This window comes from Eschrichtius robustus, chromosome 19 (assembly GCF_028021215.1).
Source record: "Eschrichtius robustus isolate mEscRob2 chromosome 19, mEscRob2.pri, whole genome shotgun sequence".
Lineage (NCBI taxonomy): Eukaryota > Metazoa > Chordata > Mammalia > Artiodactyla > Eschrichtiidae > Eschrichtius > Eschrichtius robustus.
Window position 1 is genome coordinate 53139363 of NC_090842.1, and position 23132 is coordinate 53162494.

At 49.4% G+C, this 23132-nt stretch overlaps 1 protein-coding gene across 7 annotated transcripts; it reads left to right on the forward strand.

Moving 5' to 3' along the window:
• Positions 1 to 215: 215 nt before the first annotated feature.
• On the forward strand, positions 216 to 12358 carry FXYD5 (FXYD domain containing ion transport regulator 5). Of its 7 annotated transcripts, none has more exons than XM_068528650.1 (10): positions 264 to 353; positions 875 to 990; positions 1081 to 1141; positions 2959 to 3039; positions 3792 to 3845; positions 5169 to 5267; positions 7996 to 8064; positions 9375 to 9404; positions 9484 to 9558; positions 12043 to 12358. In XM_068528650.1, the coding sequence occupies exons 3-10, from the start codon at positions 1081 to 1083 to the stop codon at positions 12090 to 12092; spliced, it is 519 nt and encodes a 172-aa protein (XP_068384751.1). In that variant the 5' UTR covers positions 264 to 353; positions 875 to 990; the 3' UTR covers positions 12093 to 12358. The 7 variants fall into 7 exon arrangements, with proteins under 7 accessions (XP_068384747.1, XP_068384750.1, XP_068384749.1 ...); XM_068528651.1 differs by having other exon boundaries at positions 289 to 411; XM_068528646.1 differs by lacking the exon at positions 875 to 990 and having other exon boundaries at positions 216 to 353.
• The last annotated feature ends 10774 nt before the right edge of the window (positions 12359 to 23132 follow it).

Genomic DNA, 23132 nt, shown 5'->3' on the forward strand with positions numbered 1-23132 from the left:
TTCTCATCCCCGAGACCCCAGAGGAGACCCCTCCCCCGCTCTCCCTCCCTCCCCACAGGAGCCCCACCCCGCCCAGACCTGCCCGCCCTGCTGCTCCCCACCCCCACCCTCCCCTAGGCCGGGTGGGTGGAGGCCTCCGCCCAGCCTCTCACCCCAGCCCCCCCATAGCCCTCAACGTCTCCCCCTCCTGCTCCCACCCCGGGCTCTGAAGCCAGGAAACCCAAGAGGAAATGACTGAGCCCGTCTCGGTCCCCGCCCGCCAGCGCTCCCCTGGCCACACCCTCCGCCCGGACTCAGCCACTGCAGCTGCCCTCTCCGCACGAGGCTGCCGGCTCGGGACCCCCAGCTCTGACGTGAGTCTCTCCTCCATCCTCCTCCATCCGCTCCCCTCTGCCCAGGGGCCGGGCTCAGGTGGGTAGAGACCGATCTTCTGGGCGCCTCTCCGCCCCCCCATTCATGCTCACCGTCCCTCCTGCTCTCCTGTACCACCGGGTTCGGCACTGCTTCTCTCCTCCTGCCTCAGTCTCCCCAGCTCGCCTCCATCCCTCTCACCCTCCCAGATCTGCCCAGCATCCTGCTCTATTGTCCCTGCAGGGAGGCCCCTAACACCAGCTCACTTTTTCCTCTGAGATCAGGAGCGCATTACTCACTCTTCCTCTTTCCCCCTCCTAGCTGACTCCTCTGCTCTGAGGACTGCCCCGGAGGGAGGGACCGAGGTCCTCAGATCTACTCCGGTGCCCCAGATCCCTCCCCTTGCCCTCCAGGGTCGGTCCTGGCTAGCGCTTGAGTGCCCCTCTGCCTCAGCCCCGTGCAGTGGCTGCTGCTTGAAGCCTGGTTTAGTCTGATGCTTCTTGTTTTCTTTGGGGACCTGCAGAGGGAAAGAGGGAGTGACTGCTGGCGATCCCCACTTCTGAGACCCTCCCCCTGGCCCTCCTTCCTGCAGCCAAAGACCCTGGCAGGGGTCTTTGAAGCCAGAGGTGCCTGCTCAGGGTAAGGAAGGGGGCTGCAGGGTCCCCAGGGGTTGCCCTGGGCCTGCCTCACTGACATCATGGCTGACCCCAGCCCTGGCTTGCTCTATAGATGTCGCCCTGTGGTCGCCTGTGTCTCCTGGTCTTCGTTGGCCTGACTCTCCCCACCAGAGGTAAGGCCCAGCCCTTGACTCCACCCCGCTGCAGAGCCCCCAGCCCCACTTCGAGTGCATGTGTTGCTGGGTGGGCGGCTGGTGAATTTGGATGCTCTGTCCTGTGTCCTCAGTCCCCTCTTGAGCTGGCACCAGGAAGTGGGGGCCCCAATAAGGGGGCCAAGGTTACACCCTGTTTAGATACCTCAGACCTGGGTGGCTGCTTCCAACGCGTCTGGCCAGGGCCTGTCCTGCTGGGCATCCTCTGTTTCACCTCCAAGAAGGACTCACGGAGTTTGATTTGGCGGGGAGATGGGTGTCGGTTTCCTACTTGGCAGCCAGGAACACCGGACTCACAGCAGAGCAGCTCCCTTGGATCCCCGGGTGATATATGATTAGGGAAAAGGGTGAGCTGGGGCCAGTCCAGGAGCTGGAGATGTCTCACCCTGGCCTGAGAAGTGTTTTCTGAAGGCGGTACCTGTGGTGGGCCTTGCAGGTGCTTTCTACATGACAGGTGCTTGTTTCAGCTTCAGCTCTACTCTATGATGCTGTTGTCGTGACCATTTTACAGATGAGGAAACTGAGGCTCAGTGAAGGAAAGTGCCCTGTGCCAGAGGCTAGCGAGTGGAGGGGCTGGGCTACAACCCTGGAACCCAGAGCAAACTCTGCACTGAAGCTGTCCCATTTCTCTTTGATAAAATGGTTTTCCTGTGTTCAGTCAGTCATTCAACAAGTGTTCACTGAGCAGATCCTATTCTAGGCACTGGGGAAACAGCAGTTGCGTAGAACAGGAGCTCACATTCTAGTTGGAAAGACACACAGTAACTGACACATCAGTAAATTATATAGTATGCTAGGAGGTGAAAAGTGCTATAGGGAAAAACAGAGGAGAGAAATGAGGATTGTTTAAATAGGGTGATCAGGTAAGACCTCACCAGAAGGTGACATTCGGGCAGACACTTGAAGGAGAGGAGGGGGCAAACCAAGTAGGTATGCAAGGAACGAGCGCTGTCTGGAGAGTGTGAGTGACAGCAGGCAGGCCAGGGTTCGGGTTAGGGTTCGGGTGGGAAGGGGCAGGGTGGTAAGAGGAGAGGTCAGGGAGGTGACAGGGGACCGGGTGGAGGGGGGACTTATGGGCCAGGTGAGGACTTTGGCTCTTACTAGGAGTGAGATGCAGCCAGAGGAGGGCTCTGAGCCAGGAGGGCCCCGATCTGACTCAGGGGTTCACAGGCTCCCTCTGGCTGTGTGTGGGGAGCAGACTGTAGGGGCAGATGGGAGCAGGGAGACCAGGGAGGAGGCTGTGTGATGGTCCAGGAAGGAGAGGATGGAGGCTGGGCCAGGGTGGGGGGCAGCAGCTCTATCCAGCACTGACTGCATGTTGAGCAGTGGGGGAGACCACTCCCACCTGCATCTCATTTCACCCTCTCTACAGTCCTGACAAGTAGATTCACGTTTTATCCCCACTTTGCAGATGAGGCAGCCGAGACTCAGAGAGGGGTTGCACTTGCTCCAGGACACACAGCAAGGAAGTTATTGGGAACAGATTTTGAGATCAGGGCCCTGGCTGGGTCTAGCACCTGGGCTCCTAGGCTAAACTGCCTCTCTCATCCCACAAGGATGGGCAGGGAGAGGCAGCTGCAGGTAGGGCGCTGGGGCATTAGCATTTCTTAAAACACTTCCACCAAAGCTGATCAATCACACGTCCGTCTGCTGCTCCACCAGCAGACAGGACTTCCTGGTTATCCCTCAAGGTTTCGGGAGGGAGGGCAGGGTGGGGGTATCGGTGAGAGAAGGGGGACCAGAGGCTCCTCCCTGACTTCTCGTCCTTCATTTCCCAGGACAGACATTGGAGGAGGCCACATCCATTACTCTAGCAGACCCAGTCACTGAGAACGTTCATGCCCTGACTCCAGCCCCAGGTGAGGAAAGAGGGACAGGTCTGTCAAGATCCTGTCATTGCAAATAACAATGGCAACAAAAATCTCAAACTTGGACCAAACGGGATTTTTTGGATTTGTGTAACTGAAAAGTCCAGGAATAGACCTTCTGGCATGGCTCCATCTAAGCTCAAATTATGCTATGAGGAACCTGTCTCCATTTCCTGGTTCTGTTTTCTCTGTGATGGCTTCATTTTCAGGCAGATTCTCCTTTTATGGAGCCAAGATGGCCCATAGAGACCTGGAGCTTCTATCCTACCTGCTAAGAATCCAGAGGAAAGAGAATTTCCCCTTCCCCAATCCAGCAAATGTCCCAGAACTGAGTGTCATTGACCAGGCTCAGGTCACACCCCCACCTGTGAGCTGATCATTGTGGCCACAGGCATAGAAAACTGATTGGCCAGACCCGGGTCTCGTGTTTAACTTCCAGCGGGGCTGGTGCCAGGCCCATTGAACCAAGTGGACTGAGAGTCAGGGAAGGATGTTTCCCCAAAGGAAGTTCCGGGGGCTCTTACCAGAGGCGGGTGGGTGCTGAGTAGGGGAAAAGGCATCTGTGGGAGGGGAGGGCCTGAGGCCAGGGAGATACTGGCATCCCATTTGGGCAGTTAGCAAATGGCTGGATTAATTCGTTTCCATGACATCAAATTTGAGTTGCTATGGAAATCCCCCTGTACCTCCATCCATGCACCTTCTCTGCATCTTCTCTCTTTTCTCTTCCTGTTTCCGGACTCCAGACACCGTCCACCCAGAACTCCAGCCCACTCCTCAGACTTCAACCCTGCAGGCTGGTAATGAGTTGGGCAGGGGCAGAGGGTGGGGAGGTGGGCCTGGGACAGACATTGTTGCCCCTCTTCCTCTGACACTCTGAGTCCTTGATTACCCATTTCAGTCCCCCAATGCTGAATCCCCTGGTTTACTTTGTCGTGGGGCAGCCAGCTAACTCCATTCACTTCTTGTAAAAATTGTTTGAAATCATGAAAAATAACATGCCTATAGAAAAATGTAAAAACCGTAAGTGTACAACTTAAATGACTCTAAGTTGAACCCATGTAACCATCACCCAGGTCAAGGAATAGAGCTTTGCAGACACCCCAGAAACTCCCTGTATGCCAACCCCTTCATTTTCTTCCTTTTATCTCTTTATCTTTTTCCCTTTTTGAATTTTCAAATCATTTCTTAACTCTTCCTTGGAGTATAACATCATTCAAAAAGTGTTCACCAATTTTGTCCATTAATGTTTAGTGGTACGTAGACACGTTCTCCTTGGAAATAAAAAGAATACTGCAGGCAAGATGAAATCCCTTCATCCACTCCCCATTCTCATTCTCTCCTCCCTCTCTGAGAGGTCCCCACCGTTAGTGTTATATTGGGAGTAGTTCCCCAGTGATACTGTATCACATGTGTATTACCTGGGGAAAATATACTAATTGGGAGGTGTCGTTGTGGGAGCTTAAGGATATTGTATGACTGTTGTTCAGCAACTTGCTTTTTTCCCCCATGCAATAATGTGTTTGGAAGCTCTTCCCACAGTCCTATAGAAGCATCCGTGTTGGTCTTTTTCACTGCGTGGCATTCTGCAGGGTGCCGGTGCACAGCTGATGAAGCCATGCCCATCTTGATGAGCATCTTGGTTGCTTCCAGTTCTTCCCATTGCTCGCAGTGCCACAATGAGCAAGCCTGTCCCCTCCTCCTTGAGCACTTATGGCACAAATTAAGTGCCGGTCATGGTTCTAAATATTTCACCCGCATTCACTCATTCAATCCTCACACAAACCCTCTGAGGGAGAAATGGGCATTATCTTCACTTTACAGGAGGCTCAGAGTAACTCACCCAAGGTGTCACCGAAAGCCAGTGACACGGCTAGGATGAGGGTCCAGGAACCTGGCTCTAAAGTTTACCCACGACACGGTGGGGCAAAGGCACACTGATTTGCCCCACCACCAGCGGCGTGTGAGAGAGTCCCCCTGTCTCACGCCCACAGCAGCGCTTGTATGTGGATGTCTTTGATTTTTGCCAACTTGAGGAGGGGAGAGGGCCCCTTGCTGTTTTCTGCAGGTCCCTGATTCGCTTCTTTCTCACCCGCCCCTCCTTTCTCTTGCGACCTGAGTAGAAGCAACCCCGAACCAGATGGAGATCCACACCCAGCAACCGACGGAAATGGATGTGCTTCTAACAACAGGTCCGGGGACAGACAAGAGCTGGACGCAAGGTAGAGCCTGGGACTAGAACAGCAACGTATGAGTTGTGTTTAATTCTCCATCTAGGTCGGCATTTCCCTGAGTACGTTTCTCAGAGCACCCGTTTGGGGAATTAATACATTTTTCAAAAAATTTTTCTCTGTTTGCGGTCAAAGGTATTTGGGAAACTCTGAGTTAAAGTTAAACACGTTTCTATCTGGCAGGACTTCTCGGAGTCGTAATAAGCTTGTCTGTAGCAGGCATCCCAAGAGGGAGCATCTAGTTTGCAGCGTTTTCCAAACTTGGTAGACTCAGGAACCCTCTTTATTCAGATCCCTTCGAAGGGCTGGTGCGGTAAATGTACCTGTAGGTGTTTCCCTTGGTGTAGATCTTCTTAATGTTAGAGCAGGAGCTGTTCAGTTGCAAAACTCAGAAAACCCAACTGGAAAAAATAAGAAAAAAGATGTATTAGCGATATACGCTCTGTAAAGTACAGAGGCACCAATTCCAGGCACAGCTGGGTCAAAGAGCTCAAGCTCTGTCATCACGACTGACTTGCTTCCTCTCTCAGCTCTGTTGCCTTCATTCTCAAGCGGCTTTTCCCCTCTTAGTGACAAAGGTGGTCCCGTAGCTCTGAGTTTAGGCTACAAACTCAGCAGCTAGAGTGCATCTCTAGCTGAAAGGCCTAGAGTTGACTCTCATTGGCCCAGCTGGGGTTATGTGCCCATGTCTGACCAATGGGAGCCTGGGAGATGAACAGCTCTGACTGGTCAGGCCTGAGTCTGTGCCACATGTCTGATCTGCATAGACCAAGAGTCAGGGGAGAGGTGGCTCCCCTCAGGACAAGTGAGTTAATGTTACCAGAGGCGTGGGAAAGGGGGATGAGCGGAAATAAAGGTAGCAGGGCGTCTCTAATGCCTGTGTGATGAGCCGTATGTGAGAGGCAGCCCCCACTGGAAAGTACTATAGATTAGGCCACTCCCAGGCTGAGTTGCATGCACGGTTGCTCAGACTGGGCACTGCACAAGAGCACTACCTAGAAGGTCACACCATTCTCCTTGTAGATTTTTTATCATTGTTACAACTTCCCAGTGATGGCAGTAAAGCATCTCATTCTGAAAGAATCTGTCTATTAGAACAATTTTACAACAGATGGAAATACGGTGTCTTGGGGAAGGGAGCTTTTTTTATTTTGTACAACAGTGGGGTTTGAGGGTGTAGCAGCAGTTTCCACATTTTCCAAATGAGGAAACATCTTCACATCTCCGGGGTCACTTACTCTGAGTCCTTGCTGACCTGGGTTACCCTATGTGGTATTCCACGTTCCTGGTTATACGTGATGGAAATTCAACTGGGCCGAGGGGGGGGTCAGGGAGCCAAGTGGTAAAAGGCACTGCTGAGCCCAGCGCCCCCAGAGCCTCTGTCCCTTCTTTATCTTTGTCTCTCTTGCACTGGAGCTTGTTTTCCACCTGGCAAGGAAATGGCCAGCTCAGAACTTCCGTCACCTAGTGTCCACTCAAAAGCCCTACTTGGAATTTGAAAGGTAGGGAAAGGTGAGACTGGGTCACATGCTCCCCTTTGTGGCTGGGTTACAATAGGAGACCCAGATGGTCTGGGGAAGCAGGAACTTTTCCCCCCGAAGAAAGGGGACTGTTGCCAGAAGAAGGGAGGAGTGAGAGCCAAGTAGACAGTAGCAACAACGTGCTGAGGGTTTGCTCCATGCGGGACACTGTGCTAAGCTTTCACGTGGTCACTCGTTCACTGCTGACAACTACCCTATGTGGTAGGAGCTGTCGGTACCCCATTTTACAGGGAAGGGAACTGAGGCCCAGAGAGGTTACTTGGCTGGCCCTAGGCCACACAGTGCAAAGTGGCAGAACCAGAATTTGAGCTCAGGTTCCCTCACACCGGGGTGGCCGGGGTGAGGGTGGGAGGGGGGCATGAGCACCACGTACCACTGAGGCTGTCCTTTTATTACATTTCCTGTGGTCCCTCCATCCACTGAGGCTGTCCTTTTATTACATTTCCTGCGGTCCCTCCATCCACTGAGGCTGTCCTTTTATTACATTTCCTGTGGTCCCTCCATCTTTACCCTTGATCTGGCTTATCCCTTTTTTTGGAAAAAGGTTTCCTGAACACCTCGTAGTCCTTGGCTGTCGGTCCGTATTTAGGAAGCGAGGTGCTGAGGCTGGCCTGGGGAGCCAGTTCATGAGGCGGCTTCTCTGCTTGCTGGCTTCACACTGGGGCATCAGTCAGGGATGACTGAGGACATTTCTCAGTGCCAGAGGGGCAGGTCTTTCCTTGGGTATTGATTTTTTTTTTTTTTTAAAAGAGAGGAACCCTCTGGTGTTTTTAGTCTGGGAGGAGAGGCGAAATTCAACATGTTTTCTAACAAGTATCTCCAGGCTCTGTAACTGGGTCAGGGTTCTGGAGGCCCCTGTCTGGCTCTGACAGATGTGACCCTTTATTCATGATCATGGGGTGGTCCGGGAGGTCCTAGGAGAGGAGCCAGGGGTTCCTCGGGAGTCGGAGCCGTTGGTCCTAATCAGGGGGTGCAGGCTTATCGCAGTATTTCCATACCTGCCATTCCTGGCTGCCTGTGTGGGTGGGAGGCGGGGATACCTGGCCTGCGCCCTGAAGGTAGGCGTGGGGGAGGGGCTTCTCCCAGACGCAGACGTTCAGTTGTCTCTTGTTTCCCTCCACGGCTCACTCCTGCCCTCCACCATCTTCTGGCCGCTCTCTCTGCTGATCCCACTCAAGGCCCCACGCCCCCCAAGACCCGACTCCCACGCAAAAACGTCAGGACGGACCCCGCCCTCAAGCAGACTGGTCAGTAACTCCCTTCCCAGACTGGACACAGGCTATTTCCCACTCACTGTGTGTTTCTAGTGCCTCAGTACTGCCCAGCCCAGAATAGTGCTCAGTAAACAGGTGTCGGGCGAATACCTGACTTCAGGGCTGGTGTTCTTGTGGGTGGGTACAGGGTAGGCACACAATAAATGTCTGAATAGATGAATGAATGCATAAGTGAGTGCTGCATGCCGACAACCCAAAAACCCAATGGCTTATAATGACAATCATATAGGGACTTGCCTGGTGGGCTAGGGGTTAAGACTTCGCGCTCCCAACGCAGGGGGCCCGGTTCAATCCCTGGTCAGGGAACTAGTTCCCGCATGCCACAACTAAAAGAGCCCACGTGTCGCAACTAAAAGAGCCTACATGCCACAGTGAAGATCCCGTGTGCCGCAACTAAGACCCAACGCAACCAAAAAAAAAAAAAAAAAAAGACAACCATTTATGTAGCTCTCAAGTCTGCAGTTTAGAAGTTTAGTCTGGGCTTGGCTGGGTGCTTCTCTGGTCTCAGCTGGACTTACTTGTGCATTGGAGAGCAGGTTGGGCTCAGCAGGGAGCTCGGTTTCTAGGGGCACCTTGATTCTTCCCCTCCCGGTCTTATCTTCCACTTCCTGTCCAGCCAACCGCAGTGAACAGATGGAAATGGTACACCCACAGGTCATATAGAGAGTTCATTCATTCATTCAAGCAATATTCATTGAGCATTTACTGTGTGCTGGGCAGTGCTCTAGGTGCCAGGGCTACAGCAGTGAATGAGACAGACGAAAATCTCTTCCCTAATGAAGGAAACGTTTTCATGGGGAGAGAGACAATAAATAAGAATCATAATAACTATATATCAGGTGGTTTTAAGCTGCTATCAAGAAAAATGAAGAAAAAAAGGAAAAAAAAGAAAAACGAAGCAGGGTTAGGGTGAGAGAATGACTGGAGAGTATTTTCTGTAAAGGGCCAGGGAGACCTCACTGAGAAGGAGCTGAGGGGGAGCCATGTGGACATCTGGGGAAGGGAGCTTCAGGCAGCAGGAGCAGCCAGTGCAAAGGCCCTGGGGTGAGAAAGGGTCTGCGTGGTCACCAACGGGGGGGGGGGGGAGGGGGTGGAGCACAGTGAGTGAGGGGGGCAAGTGAGGAGAAAAGGTTAGAGGTGATGGGAACCAGACTGTGTGCTGAGTAAGGACTTCAGTTTTGCTCTAAGTGCACCAAGGCTGAGACCCAGGTGTCTCCTCTCTGACTCTGACTCTCACTCACCGATTCACTCCACAAACCTTTGCTCCCTTCTGTCCCCTCCAGGTTCAAGCGAGGACGACCCCTTCTCCTATGGTAAGTTACCCATGGGAGGCTGTGGGGAGAGGAGGATGCAGGCCCCTCTTGCCACACGCCTCCATTTCTCTCTCTGCAGACGAGGACACCCTCCGGAAACGGGGGCTGTTGGTGGCAGCCGTGCTGTTCATCACCGGCATCGTCATCCTCACCAGTGAGAAGGGGGGTTGGGCGGGAGGGGCATCAGGACTGGGAGGGAGGAGGCCTTGGCTTGGACTCTGACGGAGGGTAGGTTCTTGAAGGCCCCTGAGCAAGGTTGTTTTAAAGGAGGCGTATCCATATAAGCCTCCCCAGAGTTCAGTGGCTTAAGATGATAACCATTTACTGACTTCTCAATTCTGCAATTTGGAAACTTAGGCTGGGCTCAGCTGGACGGTTCTTCTGGTTGCAGCTGGATTTATTCGTGCGTCTGAGGTCAGCCGCGGGTCAGCAGGGAGCTCTGCTTCTATGGGCACCTCAGTTCTTCACCTGGTGGTCTTCTCCTCCAGCAGGCTAGCCTGCGCTTGTTCACATGGCGGTGGCAGGGCAATGCGATGGTGCAGCTCCCCAGGATTAGCAATAGCGGGAAGCTTTGATGGCCCCGGGCTGCATGAGTGAGCAGAGGTAATGGCTGCGCCAGGGCCTGATGAGAGATGGAAGTGGAGGAGGGGGCCCCAGGCAGGTACTGTGGCTTCAGAGAGAGGTTTCCAGCCATGCCTCCTGGTAAGCCCACCGGGAGGGAGCAGGGCAGGGGTCGAGGGGATCGGATACCTCAGCCTCTCTCTCCTCCTGCCCTCCTCTCTCCCTCCAGGGCCTGGGGGCTGCGGCCTCTCAAGTCAGCCTCCCAGGGCCCAGTGTCGAGCCGGGAAGGGGGGCAAAGGGAGATTAACAAGCGGAGAAACTAATTTTTTAAGAAGTTTAAAAAATGTTACAGATTAAGTAAAACACGCGGGCAACCGGTTTGCAAGCTCTCAGTTAAGCTGTACAACCCACGTCAAGTTTTATGAGTGACCTCTCTTGTCCAACTTCCTCATCAGGAAAATGGGCACAGCCTCAGCTTTTTGCCTTAAGGTGGGAGACGGAACACTGATAGAATTAAAAAGAGATCGCTGATGCGTGTCTGCTCCTGTTGAATCAGGGAGTCAAGCACTGTTGCCCCAGTTGTTCAACTTGTGCTTATAGATCCTGACTTAGTGCCAGAGCCTGTTCTCTCCCCTGCGGGAAAAGTGAGGCTCAGAGAGCTGAGAAGTCTGTCCAACGTCACACAGCGCATAAGCATCAGGGAGTGACTGGGCCCAGGTCTGTGTGAGGGAAGTTTGTCCAAGGTCACACAGCACATAAGCATCAGGGAGTGACTGGGCCCAGGTCTGTGTGAGGGAAGTTTGTCCAACGTCACACAGCGCATAAACATCAGGGAGTGACTGGGCCTAGGTCTGTGTGAGGGAAGTTTGTCCAACGTCACACAGCGCATAAACATCAGGGAGTGACTGGGCCCAGGTCTGTGTGAGGGCAGAGCCTAAATGTCAGTTCCGGGGCCATAAACTGTTCCAGTGACATTTGTGAGCACCTACTCTGTGCCCAGCCTGTGCTGTGATGCTGGGGGCCCTGGTCCCCACCCTCGGGGAGAACTCACAGCTGGTGGGGGGATGACAGTAAACAGCTCAACACATTAATGAGCAGAGTGGAGCAGAGACACAGAAAAAAGAGAATTACCAGGAGGAAAATAAAGATGGATTGAGAAGGATGGGGAGAGGCACTCCCTCTAAAGAGGTAAAATCAGAATGGATTCTGATAAGAAAGATGATTTTAAAAAACAGGTAGAGGGAGCAGCAAGTGCAAAGCCCCAGACGCAGGAACGAGCTTAGCGTGTTGCCATAACCACAGGAAGAGGCCAGGGTGGCTGGGGCAGTGTGAGCGGGAGAAGGGTAGGAGGTGAGTCCAGAGGGACAGGGAGGTGTAGGCAAGGGTGGCAGCCAGGAGATGGGAGAGGGCTGTTTTCTGAAGTCCCCTTTGTTTTCTAAGATCCCCCTCATTTGCTTTGGCCCAGCCCCCTGGCCTTCCTGCTCTCCCTTAATCCCACCTGTCTACTTCTGCCTCAGGGCCTTTGCACTGACTGTTCCTTATGCCTGGAACACCCTTCCTCCAGATGTCCATGTGGCTCCCCCCTCACCTCCTCATTGAGGCCCCTCTAGTCACTGCCATGAGGATGCGCTCAGCTCCTGGGTCTCCCTGCATCCTTCCTTGTTTTATTTTTCTTCATAGCATGCATCACTGTCTGACACATCACTGTATGTGCACATGACTTAGTTCTTTTTCTCATTGTCAGTCTCCCCCACTAGAAAGCTCTACTAGGGCAGGGATTTTATCCATTCTTTCTCCCAACTGTGTGCCCAGTGCCTAGATCACTGCCTAGCACAGAGCAGGTGCACAATAAATGTTTGCTGAACACATGAATGACACACAAGCTAGGGCTCCTCTGTGTAGGGGTGGGGGGAGGTCCCCCCTGCGGACCCTTGCACCAGCTCTTCCCCCGTCAGTTTCTTGTCACTTGCTCAGAGTTGCCTTGGAGCCTCCCAAGGGGAGGCTTGTCCTCCAGCACCCAGATCACAATAATCAATATCGTTCCAACTCGTGACTGAACCATTTCCTTCACCTACAGGTGGCAAGTGTAGGCAGTTGCCCCGGTTATGCCGGAGTCATGACAGATGAGTCCGTCGGAAGTGGGGGCTGATGACCCGATGGGCACCCCGAGACTGACCCCCCGCTGGCTCACCGTGCCTGGCCTCCTCCCTCCCCTCAAAGGACCTACAGACTAGTCAACAAAGCCCAGCCTGAGAGGTAGGACGTGGATGGAGCCAGAGCCGGGACTGGTGGCCTGAGCCCCCTACTCTCCCAGCCCTGCCCTCCCTGAAGGCTGACTGGCTCCCCATTTATCCATTCTGTTCCGACAAGAAGTAAAGCACTGTGGTCTTTGCCCCATGGTCTCTGATCATTCCTGACCGGGGAGTGGAAGAAAGCAGCAGGGGGCGGGCAGGGCCCCCAGGAGAAAAGTGAGGGAGTCACAGACTCCAAAGCCAAGCTGGGGGCCACAGTGAACCAAGCCAGCCTGGGTGAGGTGGGAAGGATGGGGGCAGGGGCGGGCCACAGGGGAATCTGGCCAATGAGAGGGTCAGTGTTGGATTCCACCCAAGGCAGATTGAGACCCCTGGCCTGGTCCTTGTGCAGAGCCTGGTGTCCAGGGCCAGCTCACCCCTGACATTGAGAGGCAGCGCTGGTAACTGGGCAAACACAAGTGGAGGGCCCAGGCCCACGGTGACCCGCTTTTTTCCCACTCTGGGTCCCTTCAGCACGTGAGTGTGGACACCCCACCCTGCACATCCAAGGTCCATCCACACCCCTGGTTGCCTCTTGGTTTTAGGGCTGTGCCCACAAAGAAAGCCTCGCAGGCCCTGGAGTGGGCTCAGAGTAGTTTGGGTGGGGAATTCCAGGGTCCTGGGGACCCAGAGCATGGTTGAGAAGGGGCACAGGCTCCTGTGGGCACTTCCTGAAAGCCCTTAGGTTCTGCAGCCCCTGGGGAGGGACTCAACCAGATGAGGTGGGAGCAGGCCCTCTGAAGTGCAGGGCCTGGGGTGGGGACCTCTGCTCAGGGTCAAGGGTCATCATGCCAAAGCCAAGAGACAAGGTCCTGTTCAAGGCGGTTGCATAACAATGTTTCACAAACTTCAGGTCATAGCCTGTTCCCGGGGTTACAAAATCAGTTTAGTGGGCTGTGAGTAGCATTAAAAAAAAAAAAGAAAAAGAAGTAATAAAATAGAAAAGAAAATATCAGAATATACCACAAATAATATGACATTGTAGATAGATTCTTTTCTCAATTTTTGCCACATTTTTATCCCACCTGTATTATTATTCATTTTTTAAGAGAAGAACTCCCTTTTTAACTTAAATAAATATATTTTAAAAGGCACAGTGAGGGGGCCTTCCCTGGCGATCCAGTGGTTAAGACTCCACACTTCCACTGCAGGGGGCACAGGTTAGATCCCTGGCCTGGGAACTAAGATCCTGCATGCTGCACGGTGTGGCCAAAAAAAACCCCCCCCAAAAGGCACAATGATATATGGAAAACCAGTACTGCTTCATATAAATAGAAGATAGCCAAAAAGATAAATTCAATGAAACAAACACATATATTTTATGCAATATATTGTATATGTCTGTATGTGACATATATTATGTATAATATATGTATACTATCTATGTGATATATATCATACATGATATATATATATAATATACATATGGGGGGATACTAAAAATATTTTTTGATTGGCACCCCCCACCTACTACTCAGAACAGATACCTAACCAATCAGGAGGGAATATCATTCATATATATATATCATATATTACACATATGTATATATTCATGTGTAATGTGTTATATCTATTAAATTGAAATATAAATTAAATATGAAATTGTCACTATTCAAATTTTTTTGACCTATAAAAACAATTTCATGTGGCTCAACCTAATGATGCACGTAATGCATCATGTGGCTCAACCTAATCATGATGGTATAAAACAGATTTCATACTGCAGGTCACTTTTTAAAAATATTGAAAAGCCCTGGGGAGAGGGAGCATATAGGTTGTCACAGCGAAGGAACTAAGGTTCTTTCTCAGAACAGGAAGTGCTGGCAGCCACATTTGCCCCCTGGCTGGATGGCCACAGGAGTATGTGGAAGATGTCTCTAGCATTTCCCAAACTTCAATCATCACGCATGCTCTTCACAATTTTTGCTGTATTTCCATCCTGCCTGTACTATTATTATTCACTTTTAAAAAAATCAGCTCCCTTTTTAACTTAGATACATTTATTTTAAAAGGCACACTCATATGTGGAGACCTAGTACTGCTTGATATGGATAGAAGAGAGCCATAAAGATAAATCCAATGAAGACAAACAAGGAGAAAGATATACTGCATTCGAGCTGGATACTGAGTTGCTGGCTGAGGGCTCTGAGCTGGAGGCCAGAGTCTGCTCTGCTGGAGGAGAGCATCAGGTGTCAGGGCTGTGATTGTTTCCTTACTGCCCAAAGACACTGCAGAGTTTGGGAGGCCCAAGACCACCCTCGCTTCTGATGCCAACTATAAGCCTGAGTGTGCCCAAGACCACCCTTGGGTCCGATAATTCACTAAAAGGACTCACAGAACTCACTGAAAGTCATTATTCTCACAGTTATGGTTTATTACAGTGAAATACAGTGTTTTACAGTTCCCTACAGTGAAGGGAACCAGATTAGAATTAGCCAAGGAAAGAGACACATAGGGCAGAGTCCAGGAGTGTTCCAGACATGAAACCCCCAGTTGTCCTCTCCTAGTGGAGCTGTGGACGGTGCTGACTTCTGGCAACAATGTGTGACAGTACACATGGAGTACTGCCAACCAGGGCAGCTCCCACAAGCTTTGGTGTCCAAAGTTTTTATTGGAGCTCAGTCACAAAGACACGACTGACCACCCACGTGGTCACCTTACTTTCCAGCCCCTCTGGGGCTGATACCTGTGACCCAAAGGCCCTACCATCAATCCCATTGTTAAAAACTAGGCTGGCCCAAGTCCCCCAGGTAAAGATAGATACTCTTTTCAGGCGGGACATTCCAGGGGCTTAGAGATTACCTTCCAGGAGCTGAGCACGAAAGCCAGCCATCTCTTGACTAAACAGAGTCTTTCTCCCTCATATCATTTGATGGATTAAAAGATATTCAAAAAGCAATTTACTCTCGTGATGCAATTCAATGTGAGTTAATATTGTTTGGGGCCTAAAACCATTGCCCATGCCATCACTGGAGCACAGCCTGAACTTGAGTCACCAGCCCACGAGCATGCCTGGCAGCCTCCAGGGCAGAACTAGGGCAGTGCTGACCCGCTTCATCATAACTGGGGAACTGGTGCTGGGCGTCCACTCCCCCCTCGTTCCATCTTCCCATGAGGTAGAGATGAAAAAGCTGATACTGTTTTTCAAAGATGCCCTTGATATGGAGTTCTGGATGCGGATTCAGCTCTGCTAATTAGAGGCCCTCCGTAGGAAACTGGAAAGCCAGAGAGATCATCTTGCTGCTCAACTGGCTGTTTTCTGCTGACAAGCAGGGTTGCCAAGGTGATGAGTTTGGGACCGCGCCGTTCCAGTGTCCAGTCGCTAGCTTCGTGGGCATTGAGAGGCAGCTATGCACACACACACAAAGGATATCTAAATGGCCAATAAACACATGAAAAGATGCTCAACGTCACTCGTTACAAGCAAAAAGTAAACGAAAACGAGAATGAGACACCACCACACACAGAATGGCTAAAATTAGAAAGACTAACAATACCAAATGCTGCAGAGGATGTGGAGCAAGTGGAACCTTCATACGTTGCTGTAAATTGGAGTGTAAATCAGTACAGTCACTTTAGAAAGCTATCAATTCTTTTAAAAAGTAAATGTACACTTAGCATATGATCCAGCAGTTCAATTCTTAAATATCTATCCAAGAGAAAGGAAACCAGATGTCCAGAAAAGACTTGTACTACACCAGTGTTTATAGCAGTAGTATTTGTAATAGCGAAGAACAGGAAACGATCTAAATATCCATCAGCATAGGTGAGTGGATACAAACTGTGGCATACTTGTGCGATGGGACACTACTCAGCAATAAAAAGAAGAATTGCTGGTACACACGACAACATGAATGAATCTCAAAAGCATTATCCCGAGTGAAAGGAGCCAGGTACAAGAGAGCACACACTGTATAATTCCACTTATATGAAATTCTGGAATAAGCAAAACTAATTGATGGTGATAGAAGTCAGGATAATAGTTGCCTCTACTACTATTATGTTGCCTTCACTATGAGAGCAAGAGGTTGATGGAGAAGGGACATGAGGGAACTTTCTTGAAGGATTGAAATGTTCTGTACCCTGACAGTGATGCAGATTAATTGAATGTATATATTGGTCAGAACTGGCTAAACTGTACACTTAAGATTTGTGTACTTTACTACATGTGAATTATACCTCAACACAAAACACAACAAAATGGAAAACAAAAGGGCAGTTATGTCCTGGGCTGCGATGACTTCCAGGTCCTGGATCAGAGATAGAGCTACAAGATTCTGAAGATGCCATGTACAATGGATCCTCTTGATTGGGGTGGAGGGAGAAGCTCCCCAGGTGGGTCAGTTTGGTCATTGTGAAATGAGAAAAAAAAAAAAATATATATATATATACATATTTATATTTGGTTTTGCTCCCAGTTCCTGGCACACAGCTCCTAAAACCCTTGTAATTTCCTAAGTGATAGGAAATTACATTAGGAGCATCTTTCATTCTAATATTTGGTCTCTGATCCCAGTTCCTGATGTGGAGCTCCTAAATCCCTTGGAATTTCCTGGCTGATAGGAGTGTCTTTTGTTCCAATGAAGCAATGCCTGGTGGGCTCCTGGGTGGGGGCTGGTCACCAGAAAGACCAAGCCACGGTTAGAAGCTTGGAACTTTCAGCCCCACTCCTTACCTTCCAGGAAGGAGAGAGGGGCTGGAAATTGAGTTAATGGTTGACCATGCCTACACGATGAAAAAACCTCTATAAAAATCCCAAAATTATGGGGTTCAGAGAACTTCCAGGTTGGTGAACACATCTACATACCAGGAGGGTGACACACCCCAACTCCAGGGGGACAGAGGCTCCTGTGCTCAGGACCCTTCCAGATCTTGCCTTATGAACTTCTTCATCTGGCTGTTCATCTGTATCCTTTATCACATCCTTTATTATATGATAAGCTGGTCAATGTAAGTGTTTCCCTGAGCTCTGTGAGCTATTCTGGGAAACAATCGAATCCAAGGTTTGGGGGGAGTCCTGGGAACCTCCAATGGTAACCAAGTTGGACACAAGTTGTGGGTAACCTGGGGCCCTGCTAGTGATTGGCATCTGAAGTGGGGGGCAGTCTTGTGGGACTGAGCCCTTAACCTGTGGTGTCTGCACTAATTCTGGTTAGTGTCAGAATTGAATTGAACTGTAGGACATCCAGCTGGTGTCACAGAGAACTGCTTGGTGCGGGAAAAAAAAACCCCACATCTGGAATCAGAAGTGTTGTGAGTGTGGCAGTAGTGTGAGGGTAAAGGAGAAATGCACAGGAGGAGGAATGAGTTTCTCCTTACAGTCATGTTCTGGGAATCATTTGCAAAGTCTTAACCTAGAGCCCATTCCACTAGCCTTTTTTCTTTTCTTTTCTTTTCTTTTTTTCTTTTCTTTTCTTTTCTTTTCTTTTCTTTTCTTTTCCACTAGCCTTGTCAAAGAGCTTGTCAGTCCCTAATTCCCTGTATCAAGCCAGCCCATTTTTGCTTAAATATGACAGTAATAAACAATAAAATCTCAGTGGCTTACAACAACAAGGATTTGTTTCTCACTCACACTGCGTGTCCATCATGGGTCAGCCAAGAGCTATGATGTGACCTAAGATGATGGAGAAGCTATTACAGAAATATTCCTGCTTATCACTGACAGAAAGAAAAGAAAATAAGAATGAAACACGTACTGACTCTTGTAGCCTCTGCCGGGAAGGGACACTTATTATTTCTGCTCAGGTTTCATTGGCCAAAGGAAATCACATGGCTAAAGTTGCGTTCAAGAGAGCAGGAAACTACAACCTTCTTATAGGGAGGGAACTGGATGTTGGTGAACAGTAATACAGCTTGCCGCAAAGGAAGTTTATTATCTCACATAGCAAGAATTCTGGAAACAGAAACCGTATTCAACTGCAAGAGACATAAGCCAGAAACAACAGTGATGTAAGCAAGGTGATTTATTTCTCTCTCACATAACAGAACCCTGAAGCATGTAGTCCAAGGCTGGGGAAGGGGTTCCTTGATGTCATGAGGGACCAGGCTCCTACTGACTTACTGCTTTGCCATCCTTAGAATGTGGCTCTAATCCTCAAGGTCACAAAATGGCTGCAGGAGCCTCAGCCATCATGCCACATTCCAGGGGAAAAAGCAAGAGCAAAAGAAAAAGGCAGGGTTAACCACTTGGCGAGGTTAACGTACATTTCCCAGAGTCCTCCCCTTCCCCGTGTGCTTCTGGTTAGGGTGGGCCACGAAAGACATTCTAGTGGGAGGGTTGCTGGATGGATATTAGAGCAACAGCCATTTTCTGGCTCACATTGGTTGTCACTTATTTGCCCACTCACCACTGATGAGTCAGCTCCTTTTAAAGAGACTTTTCAGGATCCCCTCCCAAAGACTTCTACTTACTTCTGACTGGCCACTCCTATCTGCAAAAAGAAACTGGGAAACGTAGTCTTTTGGCTGAGTCTACAACACTCTGAATACCACCAGGGAAAACGATAGCCTGGAGGAATTTGTGGATGTGGTGAGGAGGATGCTGAGCTTCTCCCAAGTCAAGGGATGGGAGCTCAAGCAATTTTTATTCCAATACAAGAAGAGAAGGTAATTCTTAAGACTGGAGTCTGCTGAGACCTCCAGGGGACAGCAACACTGGATCTCAGACCTGGGAAAGACACTCAGAAACCTGTCCACTAGCGCCCCAGGGCTCCCCAAAGGCTCTCCTCTGCTGCCCAAACCCCTTCTAGCACGACACCTTTTTCTGCTGCGTAGTCTGAACTGAAGCCTCTTCCTCCACTCTTACATCAGGGGCGAGATTTCTTGCCAATAGCTAATGCAGTGGTTCTTGTCATGCAGCCAGGCTCCTGAGTACAATACTGACAAGGTTCTTGTTCTGGAAGAATTCAGGCCAAATCACAGTAACCGGAAGAAATCTGCTTTGCTCATATGAGACTAGATTGTGCTTTTCTCGGGGCGTCGGGAGCGTCCTCCAAATGCTTGCTCCAGGCAGGGGTGCTGCTTCTGAAGAGGCTGGTGAGTGAATGAACCCCGGCTCCTGCTGGTGGGAGATTAAACAGGATTTGAAACGCCCTCTGAGTGGCTTTGTGATGTGTCCACTTGGTGAGGTTAACCTACATTTCCCAGAGTCCTCCCCTTCCCCGTGTGCTTCTGGGCAGGGTGGGCCACGAGAGATGTTCTAGCGGGAGGGTTGCTGGGGGGAGATTAGAGCAACAGCCGTTTTGCGGCTCACACCGGTTGTCACTTACCTGCCCACTCATCTCATTGGCGTCAGGCAACAGCCGGGCCTGCAAATGCTCCAGCTCCCCCTGGATCCATCTTCAGCTTCTCCAACTCCTGGGCCAGGTGCGTGCTTAGCCCTGTGATCGGGACCCTCACTCCGCTGGACACCTGCACCACCAAGGTCAAAGGTGACAAGAATGACGGGGTTCACTTCCTACACTGTTGGTGGGAACGTAAATTGGTGCAGCCTCTATGGAGAACAGAATGGAGGTTCCTCAAAAAACTAAAAATAGAGCTGCCATATGATCCAGCAATCCCACTCCTGGGCATATACCTGAACAAAACTATAATTTGAAAAGATACATGCACCCCAATGTTCATAGAAGCACTATTTACAATAGCCAAGACATGGAAGCAGCCTAAATGCCCATCGACAGATGAATGGATAAACAAGATGCGGTATATATACAATGGAGAATCACTCAACCATAAAGAAAAATGAAATAATGCCATTTGCAGCAACATGGATGGACCTAGAGATTATCATACTAAGTGAAGTAAGTCAGAAAGAGAAAGGCACCATATGATATCACTTATATGTGGGATCTAAAATATGACTCAAATGAACTTATCTACAAAACAGAAATAGACTCACAGACACAGAGAACAGACTTGTGGTTGCCAAAGGGGAGGGGGGTTGGGGAGGGAAGGTCGGGAGTTTGGGATTAGCAGATGCAAACTATTATATATAGACTGGATAAACAACAAAGTCCTACTGTATAGCACAGGGAACTATATTCAATATCCTGTGATAAACCATAATGGAAAAATATGAAAAAGAATATAAATGTATTACTGAATCACTTTGCTGTACAGCAGAAATTAACACAACTTTGTAAATCAGCTATACTTTAATAAAATAAATTTAAAAAAAATAAAGAATGATGGGGTTCAGTCCACCCTCGTGGCTTCCAGATTGTTCTTGCTCTGCCTGGCTTTACATCCATCTGCCCTTCCTGACTTCTGCCCTGTGGATTTCAAGTTCCAGCATCAAGTACAGAGACAACAGCCTTACAGAGACAGCGTACCCAGCTCCCACAATGGGGAAAGGTCAAATCCCTGTAACAAATCGTGTGTGTGTGTGTGTATCAGTGGTTCTGCTTTGCTGATATAGAATTGGGTCTAAGAGTGGACAGACTCTTAGAAGAACAGACTCTTAAGGATGAGTTTTGGTTTTTTCTGGAATTGATTCTCTGATCTAGTCAGATTTGAAGTCATTAATGACCCTGTTTCCAGCAGTAAAGGGGGCACTGATAATCCATAGCATGAAGTGGCAGGACAGTTCCTCAGGTCGTTACCTGTAGCTTCCTGAATCAGTTCTATAGGAGGCAAGGTTCTGGGTGACTAAGCATTTACTTCCATGGAACATTTCAGTAAAACGAAGGAGTGTGCTGGATTGGTTGATTCTTTCTAACTGTGCTGGAAAACATGGGGGAAAGAAAATGATGAGCTCAGAACTTTAAATTCCCAGTCAAGACCTGTATAAGAGACTCGAAAGCTTCTGTGACTACACTGAAAGAAACTTATTTCTCATGGTCACCGGGCCAAGAGTTCTGAAGACCAAGCGCAAAGTCCGACCCTGTGAGTGGCTGAATTACAACACAAATTGAACTTCCAACCTCATGGGGTCTTTTTTGTTAAAATTAGGGCATTGATTGAGAAGGACTAGGATCCTGAAATTCGGGATTAGGATGTATGAGGAGATTCTAATAAGGCTGGGGACCCCAAACCCCTAAATTCTGCCATCCTCTTTGCCCAAAGCAGCAGCCTGCGCCCCTGCTATAGTGGCCTCCCCAAGGCAGTTTCCCTGCAAGGCACTGCGGATCCTTCTCAGAACCTACTTCTACGCCCTTTTCTTGCTTCCAACACCTATAACTAGACTCAAGTCTCAACAGAAACCAAAGGCTGAGGTACAAAACATGACCCATGAGGAGGTGTGATATAATACCAAAACAATTGCCAATTTCTGTTTTCCAATTTATATCAAGAGAAAACTGGGGCATATGTATGGAAATGGGTCTTAAGAGTGATGAATCAAGGTGGAAGAATATAAAGTGGGTCAGGCCAAATTTATTGACATTGGTCCCCTAAACAGAGATTCTGGATTCAGTGGTTGAGGTAGAGGGGCTAGGAATGGCTCTGACGGTTTACTTGGTTATTTGACTGATGTATGTTCCCAAAGGTGGCCTATCCTGGGTGGAAATGTCAGAATTCCCTTGGTAACCTGCAGAGCATGAGTCAGCAAACTTTTTCTGTAAAAGGCCAGAGAGTACACATTTTAGGTTTCACAGGCCAGTGTCAGTTGTGACTATTCAATTCTCCCGTCATAGCCGGAAAGCAGCCAAAGACCATCTGTAAATGAATGAGCATGGCTGTGTTCCAATACAAGTTTATTTACGAACACTGAAATTTGCAGTTCATATCATTTTTTTAAGTGGCACAAAATATTCTTCTTCTGATTTTAATTTCCATTAAAAATGTAAAAACCCTTTTTAGCCCATGGGCCATACAAAAACAGCCCTGAGGGCTAGATTTGGCCGCTGGGCTGCAGTTTGCTGACCCCTCCTTCACCAGGAGGGTCAGGGGGATGCAATTTTCACCGTAGCTATCAGAAATAAATTCATGAGGGAGAGTCTGAGCATCCTTGAAGACCTCTGTGACGGCGCTTCTTTGTAGGTCAGAAATGCTAGTGGAAATGGCTACGATTAATTGGGATCTCTAAATGCAATAGGCATGCTGGAACCCAGAGGTGGCAGGGATCCTGGTGGCACTCATATGCCAAAGATAAGATGGGCATGGTTACCATAGTGGATAGTGAAGCCAAAACAGTAATGAGCGTAGTGTGACTCACAGAGATCTTTAGCATTCACTAGTTTATCATGGCAGTAGATGGGGAGCCTACTGAAGTCTTGCTTGATCTGAATAAGCGAATGAGTTCTGGGTGTGGCGAATGGAAGCCTGACCAGAATGCTCAAAACAGAGAGTCATGGACCCTCAGTCACTTCCCAGCTTGAGCCCTTGATTAAAGGAGAGGCCAGGTTCCTTGAGGAAGGACCCTGTTACACTGCCAAAAAAGTATGCTGTTAATCTTCCTCCCAGACTTCTCCAAAGAGACTTGTGGCCATTCACCCGGTGATTGTGCAAAGGGGAAAGGGAAATAGTTAGACTTTCCAAGGATTACTGGACACAGCGTCTGAACTGACTCTAATTCCTGGAATTCCAAAACATCACTGTGGTTCACTAGTCAGAGTAGGGCTATGGAGGTCAGGTGATCAATGGAGTTTTGGGGAAGATCTGTCTCACAAAAGGCCTAATCGGTCCCTGAATACACCTTCTGGATATTTCTTCAATGCTGAAATGCATCATTGAAATAGACATCTTGAGCAACTAGAAGAATCCCAACATTGGTTCCCTGACCCATGGATGAGGGATTTTATCATAGGAAAAGCCAAGTAGAAGCCACTAGAACTCTCTCTACCTATGAAAATACTAAACCAAAGGCAAGACCACATTGTTGGAGGGATTGCAGAGATTGGTGTCACCATTAAGGACTTGAAAGATGCAAGGGTAGTGA